Source organism: Chiloscyllium punctatum, chromosome 10 (assembly GCF_047496795.1).
Source record: "Chiloscyllium punctatum isolate Juve2018m chromosome 10, sChiPun1.3, whole genome shotgun sequence".
Lineage (NCBI taxonomy): Eukaryota > Metazoa > Chordata > Chondrichthyes > Orectolobiformes > Hemiscylliidae > Chiloscyllium > Chiloscyllium punctatum.
The window spans coordinates 51,871,467-51,889,182 of record NC_092748.1 but is presented as its reverse complement, the minus strand read 5'-3'; the positions used below and the strand labels follow the sequence as shown (position 1 = coordinate 51,889,182).

At 36.9% G+C, this 17,716-nt stretch overlaps 1 protein-coding gene across 1 annotated transcript in view; it reads right to left on the bottom strand.

Annotated features, from left to right (window-relative positions):
- Positions 1-17,716, bottom strand: part of ttn.2 (titin, tandem duplicate 2) — a 346,071-nt gene that overhangs the window by 98,418 nt on the left and 229,937 nt on the right. Inside the window, exons 168-193 of the mRNA XM_072579113.1 lie at positions 16,200-16,463; positions 15,960-16,099; positions 15,623-15,749; positions 15,152-15,418; positions 14,784-15,050; positions 14,402-14,668; positions 14,084-14,223; positions 13,855-13,981; positions 12,796-12,938; positions 11,706-11,829; positions 11,333-11,599; positions 11,114-11,211; positions 6,157-6,325; positions 5,792-6,058; positions 5,438-5,704; positions 4,471-4,749; positions 3,968-4,376; positions 3,744-3,868; positions 3,389-3,655; positions 2,991-3,278; positions 2,584-2,883; positions 2,181-2,483; positions 1,903-2,090; positions 853-967; positions 453-737; positions 33-184 (exon numbers count right to left, since the gene is read on the bottom strand). Of these exons, the coding sequence (XP_072435214.1) occupies positions 33-184; positions 453-737; positions 853-967; positions 1,903-2,090; positions 2,181-2,483; positions 2,584-2,883; positions 2,991-3,278; positions 3,389-3,655; positions 3,744-3,868; positions 3,968-4,376; positions 4,471-4,749; positions 5,438-5,704; positions 5,792-6,058; positions 6,157-6,325; positions 11,114-11,211; positions 11,333-11,599; positions 11,706-11,829; positions 12,796-12,938; positions 13,855-13,981; positions 14,084-14,223; positions 14,402-14,668; positions 14,784-15,050; positions 15,152-15,418; positions 15,623-15,749; positions 15,960-16,099; positions 16,200-16,463 (5,645 nt within the window). The remainder of the gene's footprint in view (positions 1-32; positions 185-452; positions 738-852; positions 968-1,902; positions 2,091-2,180; positions 2,484-2,583; positions 2,884-2,990; positions 3,279-3,388; positions 3,656-3,743; positions 3,869-3,967; positions 4,377-4,470; positions 4,750-5,437; positions 5,705-5,791; positions 6,059-6,156; positions 6,326-11,113; positions 11,212-11,332; positions 11,600-11,705; positions 11,830-12,795; positions 12,939-13,854; positions 13,982-14,083; positions 14,224-14,401; positions 14,669-14,783; positions 15,051-15,151; positions 15,419-15,622; positions 15,750-15,959; positions 16,100-16,199; positions 16,464-17,716) is intronic.

The following is a 17,716-nucleotide window of genomic DNA, read 5'->3' as shown; positions in this document are numbered from 1 at the left end:
TAAATTTGTGATTAGTACAATTTCTGACTTACTTTGGTCCAAGTCTTGCGATTAACTTCACGTTTTTCAATCAGATATCCAGTGATTGGGCTTCCACCATCATCATCTGGTAGCTCCCACATCAGATGTACTGTATTTCTACCAATTTCTGACACTTTAAAGTCATTTGGTGCACTTGGGCGCTCTGGGAAGTTATAACAACAAAGTATTAAATACCTTGAGTTTATTTTTAATGCTCAAATCCTTGCTACTAACTTTTTTCTTTTCTCAGTCCACTTTGGGCTGTATCTCTGCTTCTCTTTTCTATCTTTGAAAACCTCCGCAAACTCGTCTCTGATTATGTTTGCAGTTACTTCTCTGAACTTAAATGTTAAAGATTGTACTGTATGTGGAAACTACTGTAGAATCATCTTGAAATGATTATTGTGTTCTGAAAATATTCAGATACTTACGAATTACGTTTACATTAATTTCTCCCGTGACAGATGACACATCATTTTCCAGTGTCAATTTATACAATCCTTTATCGGGACGCTCACTGGGAGAAATGACCAGTTGTGTATATGTTGCAGTTGTCTCCATCTTCACACGATCACTACTTTCAAGAGGTTTATCGTTGACAGCCCATTTTGCAATGGGTACAGGATAGCCAGAGATAGGTACACGAATCTTCAGTGGTTCTGGAACAATGACTTCCAGCCCATCTTTGAATGCTCTCAAGTCCAAGGTAGGAGCCACTAAAATGGAAAATGTAACCAATCTTAAAATGTTATACAAATTGTCATAATTTAAAAAAGAAACTCAGTTTTGTAGCCTTTAATACATTCTTATTTAGAAAAGGAGATTCATTACCGTGAGGATCATCAGCTGTTAGTGGTCCAAGAGTATCAGCAGGATCAGAAACCCCTGCTGCATTCTCAGCAGATACCCTATAATAATATTTTACTCCTTTCTTCAGACCAGTAACCTGTAATGTCAAAAATTAAAATAGATGGAATATCAAAAAAGTACTAATATCTTAGAAGGTTTTTTCCAGTCATCACAAGTATCAGGCCTTATATGTTGAAGACTCAAATGTATCTTGCAAAACTCAACTTTAAAACCTATTGTTGACTTTCCTCAACCTTCTCCATCATCTTTATAATTCCATTCACTCTTCAAAAGTTATCAGTATTCAACTTTTTCCCAATCTTGGCATCAACTCACTTCCACTTGCAGTCTGCAGTGTGATTCCCATCTTGTCTTCCTTAACATCCTGCATCACCAATAAAATTGTTGCATGTACTTTCAATACCTCAGGGCCTCATTTCTTCACTAGGTCACTGAAGTCCATGCTTGACAAACCTTCAAAGTTCTCTGATCTACATCCATCGCAAATTCCCATCCCTAATTAAATGATTTCCTGAATCTGGTCTGAGTCTGGCCTAAATATCACTCTAGTTCTACATCATCTGGTTGTTTCAATATGGTTTTAGCAAATAGGGATGTGCAAAGGAAGTAAGCAATGATGTTGTTCACAACTGAAGATCAATTTATTTTTAAATTCCACCTGTAACTCTGCAAAATTAAACTAAGCAAATGTTCTCCAGGTTATTTCTTATGTCTAGACATGTTAAGAGAAAGCTTGTTCTTGATTCCAAAACACCCATACGACCCATCAGTTAGGGCAATGCTATGTAGAATGTTGCAGTTACCGAGTGCTTTATAGATCAATGCACAAATGTGTGTCAGAAATCTAGGAAGAAGAGCTGCTGAGGGACCAGTATTCAGCAGCAGCTGACAATCAGTCTTGATGATGGATTGTGGGTGAACTGTGTTCTAAAATTCCACTGGACCAACAGTTACCTTTAGCCCTCAGTGAATCAACACTGATATATTTTTAGATTTAAAAAAGCTAATAACCTTGAATGCTGTTTCTGGAATAAGTCTTATGTTACAGGGAATCCATTTATCTGAGTCTTCTTCACGTCGTTCAATGATATAGCCCAGTACTGGACTTCCTCCATCTTTAAGCGGAGGTTCCCATTTCAACTGCACAGATTCTTTGGTTTGATTTGATGAGGTAAATTCAATGGGTGGACTTGGCTTGGCTGGAGAAGGAAAATCAGTTAGTAAATGCACTAATTTAAAGACTGGAAAGAATTTCTTACAAAAACACATATCTTTGAAAAGATACTAACATATTGGATCCATAATCTTCACAGGACGTGAAGCTGCGCTGGGTTTTCCTACACCTGCTTTGTTTTCTGCTCTGACACGGAATATATATTCTCTGTTTTCCACTACGTCATTCAGCTGAGCAGTGAGTTCATCAGCTTTGGTGGTCATAGCTGGTTCCCATTTGACAGAGGTTCTGTCACGGAATTCAATAACATAATTAGTGATTTCTGCTCCTCCATCATACTCTGGTGGTTCCCAAGTAATGGTGGCACCAAATTTGTTCACATCTTTCACTTGGACATTCAATGGTGCATCTGGTACATCTGATAGAAAAAACATTTTTTGTTATTTTGTGCACTGATCCACAGAAATAATTTGGAATTAGTCATTTAAGCGAGTGAACCTATATGGTTAGGTACTTACCAAACTTGTTCTTAGCTTCAACAGGTGTGTCAGTTTCCACAGGTTCACCTGTACCTATTCTGTTCCTTGCACTGATGCGGAATAGATACTCTACTCCTTTTTGGAGACCAGTCACTGTAAATTCGGTATTTTCAGCATGATCAGTAACTAAAGTCCATGTTTTGCGCAATATGTCACGACGTTCTACAACATAGCCAAGGATTCTGCTGCCACCATCAGTCTCAGGTTCATCCCAAGCAAGACTGACCTCACCATCACTTGTATCTATTACTTTCAAATTCTGGACTGGGCCTGGTACATCTGTAAAATGACAAAAAAAAATTAGGAAATATATTTTAGAAGGTATTTTATGAAAACATTTTGTAGCATAATAATTATAGAATGTATGCATAACAAAGAATGCTTACCAATAACATCCAAATTTATAAATGCTTCACCCTTTCCATGTTTATTATGAATAATAATTTTATATCTTCCTCTGTCAGTTCTCTTTGGATCAAAAAGTCTATAATTAGTGGTATCTGTAGTTGTGTGAATGTTCTGTTTGGGCAGGCTGACATAATTAGAAGTAGCACTGTCTTCCCTGAACCATTCAGCTTCACCTCGTGGGTAAGAATTATATGGAAGTGTCATTGTGAATGGTTTTCCAGCATCAATTACAAGGTTCAGATCTGTCACCTGGATTACTGGCACCGCTATAATGAGAAGATTGAAAGGTCAAATATATGTCAAATCTTTAAAGTGTAAACAGTGATAGAAAAGGAAATATTTCACAAGAATGCTCAAAACGTTCAAACTAACATACCTGCAAGTTCCAGTTTGGCGTTTGCATATTTATCTTTGGCAACAAATCTGTATTCACCCTGATCACGTGGTTTGATGTTGCAAACCTGCAACCGATGGACCTTTCCTTCACTCATCATTTGATGTTTATCACCCTGAACGATTATCATATTATTTCTCAGCCATTTGACTTCAACTTTATCTTTGTTTAATTCAGCTTCAAATATAACATCTGATTCTGGAGCCTCAAAAATATCTAGTGGAGGTCTGATGATCTCAACTGGGATTTCTGGGAAGAGAAAAATAATAACTAGCCTTGCATTTTCTGATTTTTAAAAATTGGCATGGTACACTTGTTTAGCTAAACCAGTACTTGCCTTCAACAAAAAGTCTAGCCCTTGAACGTCTCTCTTCAACACCACAGGAATATTCACACTCATCTTCTGGTCGACATTCCATTATAATAAGTCTGTGAAAACTACCATCTTTTTCAAACTTATACCTGTCAATGTAACAAGATTATGAATGATGCATATGTTCTCTATGAAACTTTGATGAATGACAGCTTTTGTTTAAACAAAGAAAATAAATGGAAACATACTTTTTGTTTTCTCTGAGCTCTCTGCCATTCCTGTACCATTTCACTGCAGCCTTTTCTTTAGACAACTGGCATTCAAATGTGGCATCTTCAAACTCAATTACAGTCTGATCTTGAATATGCTGAACGAAATCTGTCGGTGCTTCTGTGATAAGAAGTTCTGCAACTGATTTGTCTTTTCCAGCAATTACAGTGTATTCACCTTCATCTTTGAATGCACAGTTTCTAATGAGAAGAGAATGCTTTTTCTTGTCAATTTTGTATAGAAATTTCTTGTCCAATGTAATTTCTTCCCCATTTTTCATCCATTTTAGAGTGACATTTTCACGGTTCACTTTGCAGCAGAAGGTGACAGACTTCTTCTCCATTGTTTCACAATCTTCAAGAGGTTCAATGATTTTTAGCTCTTCCTCTGGTTAAATTAGATTAAAAAGAGGATAATGCTTATAGCACTTTACTTGCATTATGTTTGTATAGCTGTCTAAAATTCAAGAAAAAGTATTTACCTTCTACTTGTAACATTGCTGAACATTGTGCATGTTCACCTCGATGATTTGTTAGTGCAATGGTGTACTTTCCTTGATCAACATTCTGCGAATCTCTGACTCTGAGAGTATAAACTAAATCTTTCTGGAGCATAATATATTTTGGACTATCAAAGATAGTTTCTTCATTTTTAAACCATTTGGCTCTGGCACCTTCAGTGTTAACTTCACAATTAAATACAATTTCTTGTCCTTCTGTGGCTACTTGGTCTTTGATAGGAGTTATTATCCTAAGACATTCTGAGAAAAAAAAACAAGTTTATTCAAAATATGAACTAACTTAGTTTCAGTAACTACTTTTGCATGCAGTTATCTACTTGTAAAAAGCAATTATTCCTCTAACATTAACATGAGGGAAGAGTCACACTAATAATTCAACTAATGTTGTTGGCATTATTCTAAACCATATTCTAGCCATCTAGCTAATTGAACTAACCAATTCTTATCAGAAATGGTTACTTCTGCCTGTTTTGGACAAATGTCTAGGCAATCCAGCAAGAGACCTGGTGAAGCAATGTCAATCATATCAAACATTACAGTTCCACCTTTTGCAAGATGGTTAGATTGGATAATCATTTGGGCAGCAATAGTATGCAAGGGTATAGGAATAATATCAGGAGATTGGGACTAGGTTAAAGATCCAGTGCAGACATGATGGGCTGAATGGCCAACTTTTGTGTCGTAACAATTTTGTAATATGACAGGAGTTAAAACATTCACTTATGTATAAGAGTTTTTTTTTCTTCTGTGGTATTCATTGTTTTGGCCAGTTGAAACTTGCTTTTGTCTTGATGGGTGCAAGATGAATGGATTTGACAACTGGTCTCTCTTTTCAGCAAGATTCAATGTAATTTGATGGTGCAAATACAATTTACTGTCAATTTTCATGCTAGCTGTTATACACAAACAATTTATTTATATGACCTACCAATAACTGTCAGTTCTGCTGGTGCTTTTGAGTTACCAATCATGGCAGCGTAAGTTCCTTCATCCTTTAGTATGGAGTCCATGATAATGAGCACTCGCTTTTTGCCATCAGATATGATTTGATATTTATCATCTGATTTAAGCTCTTTATCACCTCTAAACCATTTCACTTCATAGGCTTCTTTTGATACTGAACAGGTAAACTCTGCTTTGTCTCCTTCTACTACCTCCAGATTTTGTGGTCTAGAAATAAACTCTGGTGCCAGCTCTGCAATAAAATTAATAAATTACAATGGATAAAATTAAGGCTTGGTTGTAAAAATAAACCCATATCAGAACTGATCATGTTACATACCATGAACTTGAAGTTCACATGAAGTCCGAGCAGTTCGGAGTCTGCAGTTATATTCACCAGCATCATCTGGATTAGTGTTCTGAATTACTAAAATTCGCTTTTTGCCATCTGTAAGCTGTTCATATCGACCAACTTCAGGCAATTCGGTATCTCCCTTGTACCAAGTTACTTCAGCATTTGGTTTAGAAACTTCACAAATCAATTTAATATTGTTTGTTTCAGTAACTTCAGCATTCACAAGGTTCTTTGTAAAGAAAGCATCCTCTTCTGCAAAACAAAACATTGTATATGAGTACAGATGTATAAATAACATCTAAAATGTATTTCTGAACATATTTCAATTCTGCATTGATCTGACTGATTACCTAAAACTGTAAGCAATCCAGATGTTTTAGCTGTTCTTGCATCACATTCATATTCAGCTTCATCATCAAAGCTGCTCTTGTGAATGATGAGCATTCTCTCTGCTCCTTTAGCAACGATGTCATATTTTTTACCTTTTCTTATTTCGACACCATCTTTAAACCAGCGCACCTAAAATAATTGAAAACATATAATGTTTTGCTCAGGATCATTGTATGAATCTTCTTATAGAACAGTATGTGAAGCAAGTTCAAAATACTAAAGATATTGTCTTCAAATTTACTCAGAAAGATGTGTTACAAATCTGAGAATGAAAGAATTGGAGTCTAGAAGCCAATATAGGTGCCATAGCATTCTATGCTGAAAGTGACACTGGTGTAAATAGCAATACCAATGTTCTTGGAATCTCCTAAACACAGCAACAGCAATTGTCATTGTAACTTTTAGTTAAGGTCAGATGGCATATTTGCAGAGATGAATCAGATCAGGTCCTCATATTTCTAAGTGTATTTGGGAACTTTTTGTGGAACATAATCATTGTTGATACCAAATTTGACAGCGCAAAGAACCCTCTTTTCTGTTTCATCACAAGTCATGGGAAGGTATAGTTTCTGTCCACACAGCAAAGAATCTGAATAACATTATGCAGTTATAGGGAAACTAGGTAAACACATGAGAATGTCAGGAATGGAAGGATATGAGAAGGTAAATGATAAGCAGATGAACCAAACAGAGTGGAAGGAGGTCTGCACCAGCTCTTTTGGCATAAAAAATGAATACCTTGAACAGATTGAGTACATGGTAAATGAAATATACAGTAACTTTGATTTTATCAATAGAACAAAACATACAAAAAGCAAGGGTGTATGGTTAAACTTGCATGAAACATTAATTTAATTTAAGCTAGAGTCCAGATCTGAACATCACACTTTGGTAAGGAAGCGAAGGCATTAGAGAGAGTGCAGGATCAATTCACGAAAATGGTTCCAGGGAGGAGGAACTGCAGCTATGCAAACAGATTCGAGAAGTCATGTTGTTTTCCTTGAAGAGGAGAAGGTTGAGAGGGGGTTTGACAGAAGTATTCAAAATTATTCAACAGAGGAGATACAATAGACAAATCATTGGAGGAAAGATTGAAAACCAGAAGGCACAGATTTAAGGTCACTGGCAAAAGAAGCAAGGAGGCATGAGGAAAAACGTATTCATGCAGGAAGTGCTTAAGATTTGGAATGCACTGTCTGATAGGAGTGACTGATAGCAAGGCACTCACGAATGAATTGGATTATTTTCTGGAATTGAAGAATGTACAGGACTATAGGGAGGAAGGGATGTGGAACTAATCAGGTTATTCTTTCAAAGGAACTGTCCTATTGATAAAGTACAGGATGCGGTATGCGTTATTAACCATGCCCTCAATCTGTCCAGGCACCTTCAAGGAATTTTGCACAAATAAACCTCTACTCCTGCACTTCCATTAAATTTGTACTGTATTTTACTTTGTCTCTCTCCATTCTCCCTACCAAGATGAATAATTTCATACTTTTTTGTTTGGAATTTCCTCTGCCATTTGCCCATCTGTTCCAAAACTCCTTGTATTTTTGAGTTTGTACACCATCCTCACAACTTTCTATGTTTCATATTGACTGCAGATTTTGAAATTGTGTTGTACACACCAAGGTATTAGTAATTTATACCAAAGGAGGTGGTGCACACTGATGGGTCGAATGTCCTCATTCTGACCAGTATAATTCTGTGATTCTCCTCGGAGCATAGATACTGTGATAGGACTGAATGGCCTGTTTCCAGGCAGTAGATTCGATGTAATTAGAGGTACTATGTTAATTGTGAACTGTTTGGAAAGCCCTGAGGAAAGTACAGGCCACTGTATAATTAAAAGTTAGGACGTGGGCAAGGTTGCATCCTCAGCTAGATTCTGTACACCTTGTTACCCTCAGAGTTTATTCGAATTGATGTTACACATGTAAGAATGCTATTTTTCGGTTGAGGGAAGGCCATAATTGAGATTCAGCAGGAGGTTTCCTTGCCAATTTTTGTCTATGTCATTCAGATCAGAGTCAATATTGATGACTCCTAATGCTGCTTAGTACTGAATATCACTGTGCCATCAGCTCTGATGGGTCTATTCTGTTGGTGTGGATAGGGCAAATCTATGGAAGACAATGGAAGAGTTTTGGACATTGGCTGTAAGGCATAATTGTCTGAATATGCCTGTATCAGGCTGTTATTTGGCAGGCTGTGGAACAGCTCTCCTAATTAGGGAGGAGGATTAGGCAAGGTGTACCTTGTAATTTCTGGTACCAAGGTCAATGCCTAAGTTTGGGCTCCACTTTCTACTTTGGCACTGGGATCACTCAACTCTTGGGGAAATCCAGGGCCATGACTCTAGCCTCTTACCAGTCCAGTAACATTACAGCTATGCTTCTGTTCCCATAGCCTTTGTCCTGGCTGGTCTTTTCTATAACTGTGATAACAATACACACCCAGGAATGGTGACAGAGTAATCACTATGTGGACTGTAGCTTAGCGACATCTGATACAGTTTTTTGATGCAATCATTGATCCTCTTCCAACTTAGACATCAGTTTGCGGAGGTTGATTGAAATCTTTTTGGTTATGGTGGTTGGTTTGGATTGTCTGATCTCTGGCCTGACCTAATGACTGAATCCAGGTAAATATTTTTTGTACTGCTCTCCTTGCTCTTGTTTTCAGTGATTGTTTTACAACTGTAGAATTTGCAAGTTCAGAGTCAGAGTGTTTTATATGAGTAGAGTAGGGACTGGTAAGAATTTTACTGATTGTTTATTTTTATTTCTTTATAAACTAAATTAGAGGGAACACCCAATTTGACTGATGCAACCATGTAAGTTTAAAAAAAAATTGAACATTGGTTTTTTTGGTTAAATGCCTGAAACTTGTTTTACAGGGAAGTTTCCACTTAATGAGTCATAATAACATTTCCAGGAGCATGTAGAATGTTGTGTTACAAAGTTGAATGAGTGTATGTTCATGCTAAAATAGAAATATTTTCTGAAGTTTGGACTGAATTTGAAATGCAGGCTCAGTTGCCTGAATAGAACAGCTGGGAGACGGGCTGTTCCAAAATAGATAGATGTAATAAATGGCTGTTAAATGGATACTTGAATTTTGGTTGCTGTTTTGACAACAATTCAAATTTGAAAAACTAATTTAAATCATGACCTGGATAATAAAACCCAATTGAGTTTGAATTTATTGTTCTGACAACATTGGACCAATGAGAGGGTATGATGTTGGGAGGTATAAAAATGGTGAACATTTTGAAAATTGGTTGGAGCAACTGCTACTGAACAGCAGAGCAACTGCCGTAGTTCCGGCATGCTAACAGCCCATCTAATATCTTGTTCTCAAAGAAATTAGAAGACACTCTATATGAAAAGTTACCATTTCCTGTAAAACTTATTCGCAGTAAAAAGAAAGAAGACCAGGGAGATCAGCAAACAGAGATTGAAGACAGCGGAAAAGACAGATACTGCATGGACTTGAGATTAATGTTTAATAATTGTTTTATTGGAACAGCATGTTAATAGGATTGTGTTCAATTATGGGAAGGAGTGTTCAGTTTGTTAATAGTTCTGTTAGGAAAATAAATTGTAATTTTTCTTTAAATAGTGGAAATTAGGAATTGTCTGTCACTCACTCACATTTTAACAGATTATGAGGTGAGGCGAGCTTTTCTGGGAGTTTAGTTTTAATTGACAGAGGGGTTTGTTCTCCATGTTGTAACAGTTATGAGGCTGTAAACAGAAGAAGTCTAGAGCGGTGTTATTTAACAATTAATAAATAGTGGCACAGTGGCTTGGGCGGCACGGTGGCACAGTGGTTAGCACTGCTGCCTCACAGCGCCAGAGATCCGGGTTCAATTCCCGCCTCAGGTGACTAACTGTGTGGAGTTTGCACATTCTCCCCGTGTCTGCGTGGGTTTCCTCCGGGTGCTCCGGTTTCCTCCCACAGTCCAAAGATGTGCAGGTCAGGTGAATTGGCCATGCTAAATTGCCCGTAGTGTTAGGTAAGGGGTAAATGTAGGGGTATGGGTGGGTTGCGCTTCGGCGGGGCGGTGTGGACTTGTTGGGCCGAAGGGCCTGTTTCCACACTGTAAGTAATCTAATTGTGTCTTTGCTAGCATTGGGGAACAGGATTCACAATTTTTGGCCTGGCCCAACACCAAAAAGCCAAATAGGGAAGACAGAATGCAGCTGCAGCCTTGAGAATTCTGAAGTTGGGCCATTGGTTACGAACTTCAGAACCTTGTGCTATTCTTGAAAAATACCATGAGACATTTGAGTGCGAGTACCTCATGACCATAGGAACACGATAATGATACCCTGCATTCATGGAGAAGGCCTCAAAGTCTGTGGTTATTGTAAAGATAGTGAATCACAACATAACCTGCACACTAACTTTGGGAACACTGGGACTAATGCAGGAACATGGAATGGAGTGGGTAAAGATATCTCCGGCTAGGGAGCTCATTGATGGTATTTGGCAGGGTTGTTTGGGCTGGGGACAGTCCTGGCCCTGTAGTGGGACCTTGAATGGATAATTTGGCACTGATAGTCTGCACATGGGCAGAAGAAATGAGAATTAGTGATGTCGTGTATTCATGCAGCCACACCCCTGAAAAAATTGAAATTTTAGAAACTGAGTAAATTTCAGACTTTAAAGTGAGGGAACTACCATCGCACCAGAAAGTCTACAGGGAAATTTACCATAAAGACCCATCAATTGCAATATTACACTGCAAGTGAATTGAAAGTGCAAACATATGGATCTCACAGCAAGAAATGTAACATTATCTAATCCATCACTTTGCTTAAGTTAACATCATTGGGATTTAGTTATTAACATAATGGGAAAATAAAAAAATAAAAATGAATATTACAATTTAAGTAGAAAGCAAACCTTTGCATTTTCACGTGAAACTTCACACACAAATTTGGCAACTTCCTTTTCTTTCACCTCAAGATCAGTCAGAGGCTTTATAAATTCAACACGAGGAGCTGTGAAAGAAACAAGATCTTATTGGTACAGAAATAGCAACAAATTTATCAGTAATGTGAGAGCAGAACGCTTTTGTTATGAACAGTGTACACCACTGATTTAAGTTCACTAATTACTTACGTTCCACTGTGAGGAAACAGGAAGTCTTGAAGTCTTTGGCATCACATGTATATGTTTTAGCATCTTCAGGTTTGCAATCATGGATAATAAGCTTTCTAACTCTTCCATCAACAATCATTTCATATTTCTTAGTTTTATGAATTTCTTTTCCATCCTTCAGCCATATAACTTTGGCATTCTCTCTGGACACCTCACATTCCAATACAGCAGTGGCTTCTTCTTCAACTGTCTGATCCTCCAGAGGCTTAGTGAATTCAACTGGTGGTTCTGCGTAAGATTTAAATTAAGATTTAATGCATCAATTGTAAAAATGTGGTCAAATATAGTTATTTTTAAAAACCCTAATATTTAATTAGCATGGCACATCACGCACCTTTAACGATAAGTTTAGCAGATGTTGCAAAATCTTTAGCAGTGAGTTTGACTGCACCAGCCTCTTCCAATTGGACATTTCTGAGGGTGAAGGTGTGCACTCTGCCTTCAGAACGAGTAACAACCTGATCCAAAATAAGTGTTTTAGATCATTAGCAAATTTACTATGCAAATCATATTTAAAATAGTTACAACATAACTAGTTGAAACAACAATTACACTTGGATACTGATTACGCTTTCCTGCTTTCAACCGGTGGGAATATATCAAGCATTTGTAAATCTACTACAATGTTTCAACTGTTTCAAAATATCAAGAAATTATATTACAATTCTGTGCATTCTTTAGTTTTCTAAATTTCTCATGCTTTATTTGAATTAAAATTTATCCTTACATTTTTTGCATAAAGTTTGGATAAATGAAAGCAGAATAAGTTTATTGTGTATTTTATTTAGTGATATTTGGTTTTACAAATTCAAGGTTTTGGCAAACACACATTAATCGTTCCATTACTGTATGGATTTTTGAAGCATAAAAATAAAAGTTGCTTAATATTCATAGAGCTCATGAATATTAGCCATGTTTTGCCAATTACAAAGGATGGAAATCAATAATACTACCAGCTCAATACCACAGATTGCATCAATTTTAATACATACTTTATAAATGGCTACTTTTCTTAAGGTACCATTAAAATGAATATTACAAGGTCAGATACTGGTGTCCTTGTCAATATTTCAATATTTCCTTGTTCTCATTTCAAACCTCCAGCAACTAAAACATCTTGTTATGCATTTCATCATTTTGTCGAATTCATGCTTTCCACACATAGTGAATATTACAGAGTATATATTGTTTAATGCAGAGGTTTATTTATTTGTAATACCCAATAGTTTAAATTTCATGAGTTAGTCAAAAGCTCATTATTTCTTGAAATGGCATAGATAATTCCCAAAATGGAATTGCAAACCACCAAAAACAATAATGAATAAAATCTCAGAGTAATTGTGCAAGTAAATCACATTAAATCTAAATTTAAATTCTGTGAATTTTATGAATTCTGAAACAACACAAAATACTTCTCAACATACTCTTTCACTAGGTTCAAGTAACTTGTCCTTCAAGAACCATTGGACTTCAATTCCTTCATATGATAGTTCACATTCAAAGGTAGCTGAATCTCCAGCAGTAACTGTCACATCCTTGAGAGGTCTAAGTAAACTGATCACTCGAGCTTTGAATACAAAAGAGATTGGTATGCCGTTAGTCTCAAGAAAGGTGCTTTTCTAATTTAAAGATGCATTTAAACATTCATAGGAGACTGTAACTATTTAACTATCCAGATGACCAAGGCTATCTGACAGGGCAACAAGTGAATTTTAAACCTGTATTTGCACATTTTATTTACTGACAAGTAACACAGTAAACCTGGCCTATGTTATTTAGACTCATTGCAATACCTTTCCTTCTTGCTACTTAAGGAACAATGGGTCCAAAATTATTTTCAGATATGATTGGTTCCATATGGTTGCATCGCAATTCTATTCAGCCTTTCGGTATTTTCCAAAAATGTGGACATAGGGGCTGATTCAACATCCAAACATTAAACAGCAAACAATGTATCCCACTATTTGATTACTAGGATGGTCAATAATTTTGGAGAACTTCATCAAAATGAAAAATATCATCATAGGATATTTAAAACATTCATGGAAAGTTTAAAAAAATTCAGTCACAGGATGAGTGCATCACTGGCTAGGCCAGCATTTAGTGCCCATCCAGAGTCAACCACATTGCTGTGGGTCAGGAATCTCATGTAGCCCAGGCCAGGTAAGGATGGCAGTTTCCTTCCCTAAAGGACATTAGTGAACTAGACAGGTTTTTCTGACAATAGGCAATGTTTTCATGGTCATCATCACTCTTAATTCCAGATTTGTATTGAATTCAAATTCTATGATCTGCCTTGGTAGGATTTGAACCCATGTCCCGAAAACATTAATCGGGTCTCTGGTTTAACAGTCCAGCAATTACAACACTAGGCCACCACTTCCCTCTCTCCCAATAAAGTATTAATATTTCTTAAAGATTTTATAAGTGCACATTTCTTGATTATGAATATCCTTGATATGCAATATTAAGGAGCTATCTACCTTTGACTCTCAAATGAGCACTGGTTTTGGCATTAGCAGCCTGAAAGTCAACTTCACCAGCTTGATCCATGCGCACATTGTACAGTGAAAGAAAATGTTTTGTGCCTTCTTTTTTAATTTCTACATCCTAAATAGATATGAAAAAAAAACATGTAAAGCTTTCAAGGAAGGAAGATGGTGATAATGATGGAAAATAGAAGGAACAATTCTCTCTCATGTTAAAACTCACAGGAGAGTCTTGTAAATTCTCCCCCTTCAGCTTCCAATTGCCATGTACATCATCTTCAGAAATTTCAGTATCAAAATGGGCAGTTTCAGTTTCTGTGATTTCAACACTATACAGTGGACGTAGTATTTTAATATCACGTTCTGAAGCAAAATAATGTAAATTGTTATTGTCAAGGAACAGCATATCATTATTATTTTTTTAAAAACAAAAGAATCTCAGTTAATAAAAATGCAAGTCTTGTTAAAACAATAAGAAAGGGACAGAGGTAATTGTGTATTTCTAAGTACTATAAATAAGACACCATCTAGTTATTCTTACCCTCAATATTTAGTTTGGCTGATGTGTTGTCTGTGCCACAGTCACATGAATATTGTCCATGATCACTCTTCAGCGCCCGTTTGAGGATTAAGATGCGTTTCTTTCCATCTGTTTTAATCTGAAGATTCTTTGAAGGAATCAGCTCTTTTCCATCCTTAAACCATTTAACTGGAGCAGCAGCTTTACTGACCTCACATTGGAAGATAACTTCATCTTTTTCTACAGCTGTATAATCCTGCAATTTGCTGATAAAATATGGATCACCCTCTAGGAAAGTCAGAAAGTAAAGGCAAATTAGAGAGGTCAAATAAAGAAAACAATGTTTCAGTTCAAAGTTTGGTAGCAAAAATAGTTCATGTGTTCCCATATATACAGTATTTACCGAGTACAGTGAGTTTGGCTTCTGAACTTTTATCCATAGCCTCAACTTTGATGAGGGAAGTATCATCAATGGTCACATCTTTGAAGGTGATAGAATGGATTTTGCCTTCATCCTTCATAGTCACTGACCTACTTGGATGTAGACGTTGGTCATTTTTGTACCACACAACTGGTATGTTGTCATGAGACAGCTCAGTGACAAATTCTGCTGTTTCGCGTTCTTTTACCGTCTGGTCTTCAAGAGGTTTGGTGAATTCAAGGCGTATGCCTATGAATAAAACATTTTTTTTCAAATTAAAGCTACATTAACAAGAGAACGATTTATCTACTAAGGAATTTATATCTTGCTGTTTTAATCCATTCACTTGCCTTGAATAATCAGTTTTCCACTTGTCCTCTTGTCCTCTGCTTCAAACATATATTTTGCCTCATCATCAAATGCAGCTTGTTTAATTAACAATGTATGTTTCGTTCCTTCCGCTAGCATTTCAAATTTATCACTAGGTTTAATCTCCTCAGTTCCTTTCAGCCAACGGAATGTTTTGGGCTCTCTGGACACTTCACATTCAAACTTTGCGTCATCTTTCTCATATACTTTCACATCTTCAAGTGGTACAATGAAGGTGAGTGGAATTTCTGAAAGGGAGTGTAGGAAGTTAAGAGATTAGACTAACCCACAGGGATGAAAATATATACATTTTCAAATACATATGTTACAGGTGGAAATCACACACTCTGTTTACAGGGACAGAACTAAAGTGCTAAATTACTAGCCTGGATTTAAATAATTATATCTTTAGAAAAAGATTACAAATTCTTCTAAATGAATTATAAGAATACCTTTGACTTTCAGAGTGGCCATGCAAGTAGCATTAGCAGCCTGGAATGAAACTTCTCCAGAATCACTTAGCTTGCAATTGTACAGAGTCAAAATGTGCTTCTTGCCATCCTCGATAATCTCACATTGCTGTCAATACAAAATAATTCAAAATAATTAATATGGAGTTCATTTGTATTAAACTAACTCCAACCTTTCTTCTTGAAATTACAATACAGGCTCTAAAGTTCAGCTGGACGTTTATTTGGAGGCAGATTTTAGCATATTGTTTTATCACAATTCTGATGTAAAATTTGTTACTGCGAATGTAAAGGCAGGAGTGTTAAAAGAACAACTTACAGGTGAAAGTTGCAAAGCTTCACCCTTCAGCTTCCATTGAGGGTGCACATCATCTTCTGAAATTTCTACTTCAAATTGTGCTTTTTCACCTTCAAAGATTTCTACATTATGCAATGGACGCAGTATCTTGATGATACGAGCTGTAACCAGTATTAAAAATGTGTTTAGCGACACATCAAGAAAGATTGTTACATTGTGATTTTTGAAACATCTAAGTTTACTCATTGATAAAGTACATACCTTCAATATTCAAAACGGCTTTTGTCTTATCAGTTCCACAGTCACACTCAAATGTACCCTTGTCTTTATTGTTAACTTTTTTGATTGTCAAAATACGGCGTTTGTCAACAGCTTTAATTGAAACTGTCTTTGATGCTATGATTTCCTTGCCATCCTTCAGCCACTTTACTGGTACATCCTTGCTGACTTCACATTCCAGGGTGACTTCATCTTTCTCGACAGCAGTATAATCTTGCAGTTTCACGGTGAAATAAGGATCAGCCTCTGTGGATGAAAGATAAACAACTGATGTTCTGCTGTGAGAAAGAGAATGTCTCTCACAAAATGATAATTTTACAACTATTCATCAGGAACACCTCATATCCTTGTGTTTGCTTTAGCTGTACAGTTATGTGAAAAATTGTACACAACATAAAGGTCAGAATTCAGTTGTCCTGCTGCAGGCCCAGTGACTGGGGTATGGAGGTGGGGGGCACTGCTGTTAGTAGCAGGAATAGCTGGCATGATGGAATGTAATAGCTTGCCAAGAAAGTGATGGAGATGGCGGCATGATCAATTCCTTGGTGGGGGGTAGAAAGTCTCCTATCCTGCTATCAGTTAATGGGAACAGAAGTGCAATGCCATTTTTAAATGGAAGTTAGATCTGCCTGTGTTGATTTCTACACAGCATCATCAGTTTTGCTAAAACAAAATGTAATTACAGTTCTGAATACAACCCAGGCTCAACAGTCTCTTCTTCAACAGTACCTCAAACTTAACCTGCCATTGGAACCTCTTCTTTCATAAATGCATTTCCAATTTATTCTCCACATCTCAAATCTCATCAGCATGTTTTTCATGATCAGCGACTGGTGTCAGGTAGAGAGCACACAGCTAGAACATGGCTCAGACAGACAAGAGAGGCTGTACAGTTCAGTAATGGCTTCCTGCTGCTTCTCCTCCAGGCTGCCAGGAACAGTAGGAAATCTTTTTCCCATCAATATATCAGAAAACCCAGCCATCTGACTAAAGTCATCAAAATCAGAAAGGACAATGACAAGCCCGTGGATGGACAGGTAGGTGGCAAATGAGGTTCAATGAACAGAAGTGTGAGGTGATTCACTTTGGTGGGAAGAACTTTGAAAGAATATAGAAAATAGTGAGCCCAATTCTAAACTGGGTGCAGGAGCAGAGGGACCTGGATGTGAGTATGTACAGAGCATTCAATTATTGCAGGACAAGTGGAGGGAGCAGTAAATAAATCAAGCAATGTTCTCAGCTTTATTAATAGGGGAATAGAGTATGGAGCAAGGAGATGATGTTGAATTAGTACAACACTCTTGCTAGGCCTCTGGACAATTATATACGCTTATGGGTACAACATTGTAAGAAAGATGTAAATGCATGGAGAAAGTGAAGCGATTTACAAGAATGCTTTGAGGAATGAGGATTGACTGAAGAAGTTGGGACTGTTCTTCTTGGAGAGAAGAAGGCTGAGAGGAGATTTGATAGAGATTTTCAACATCATGAACAGGCTG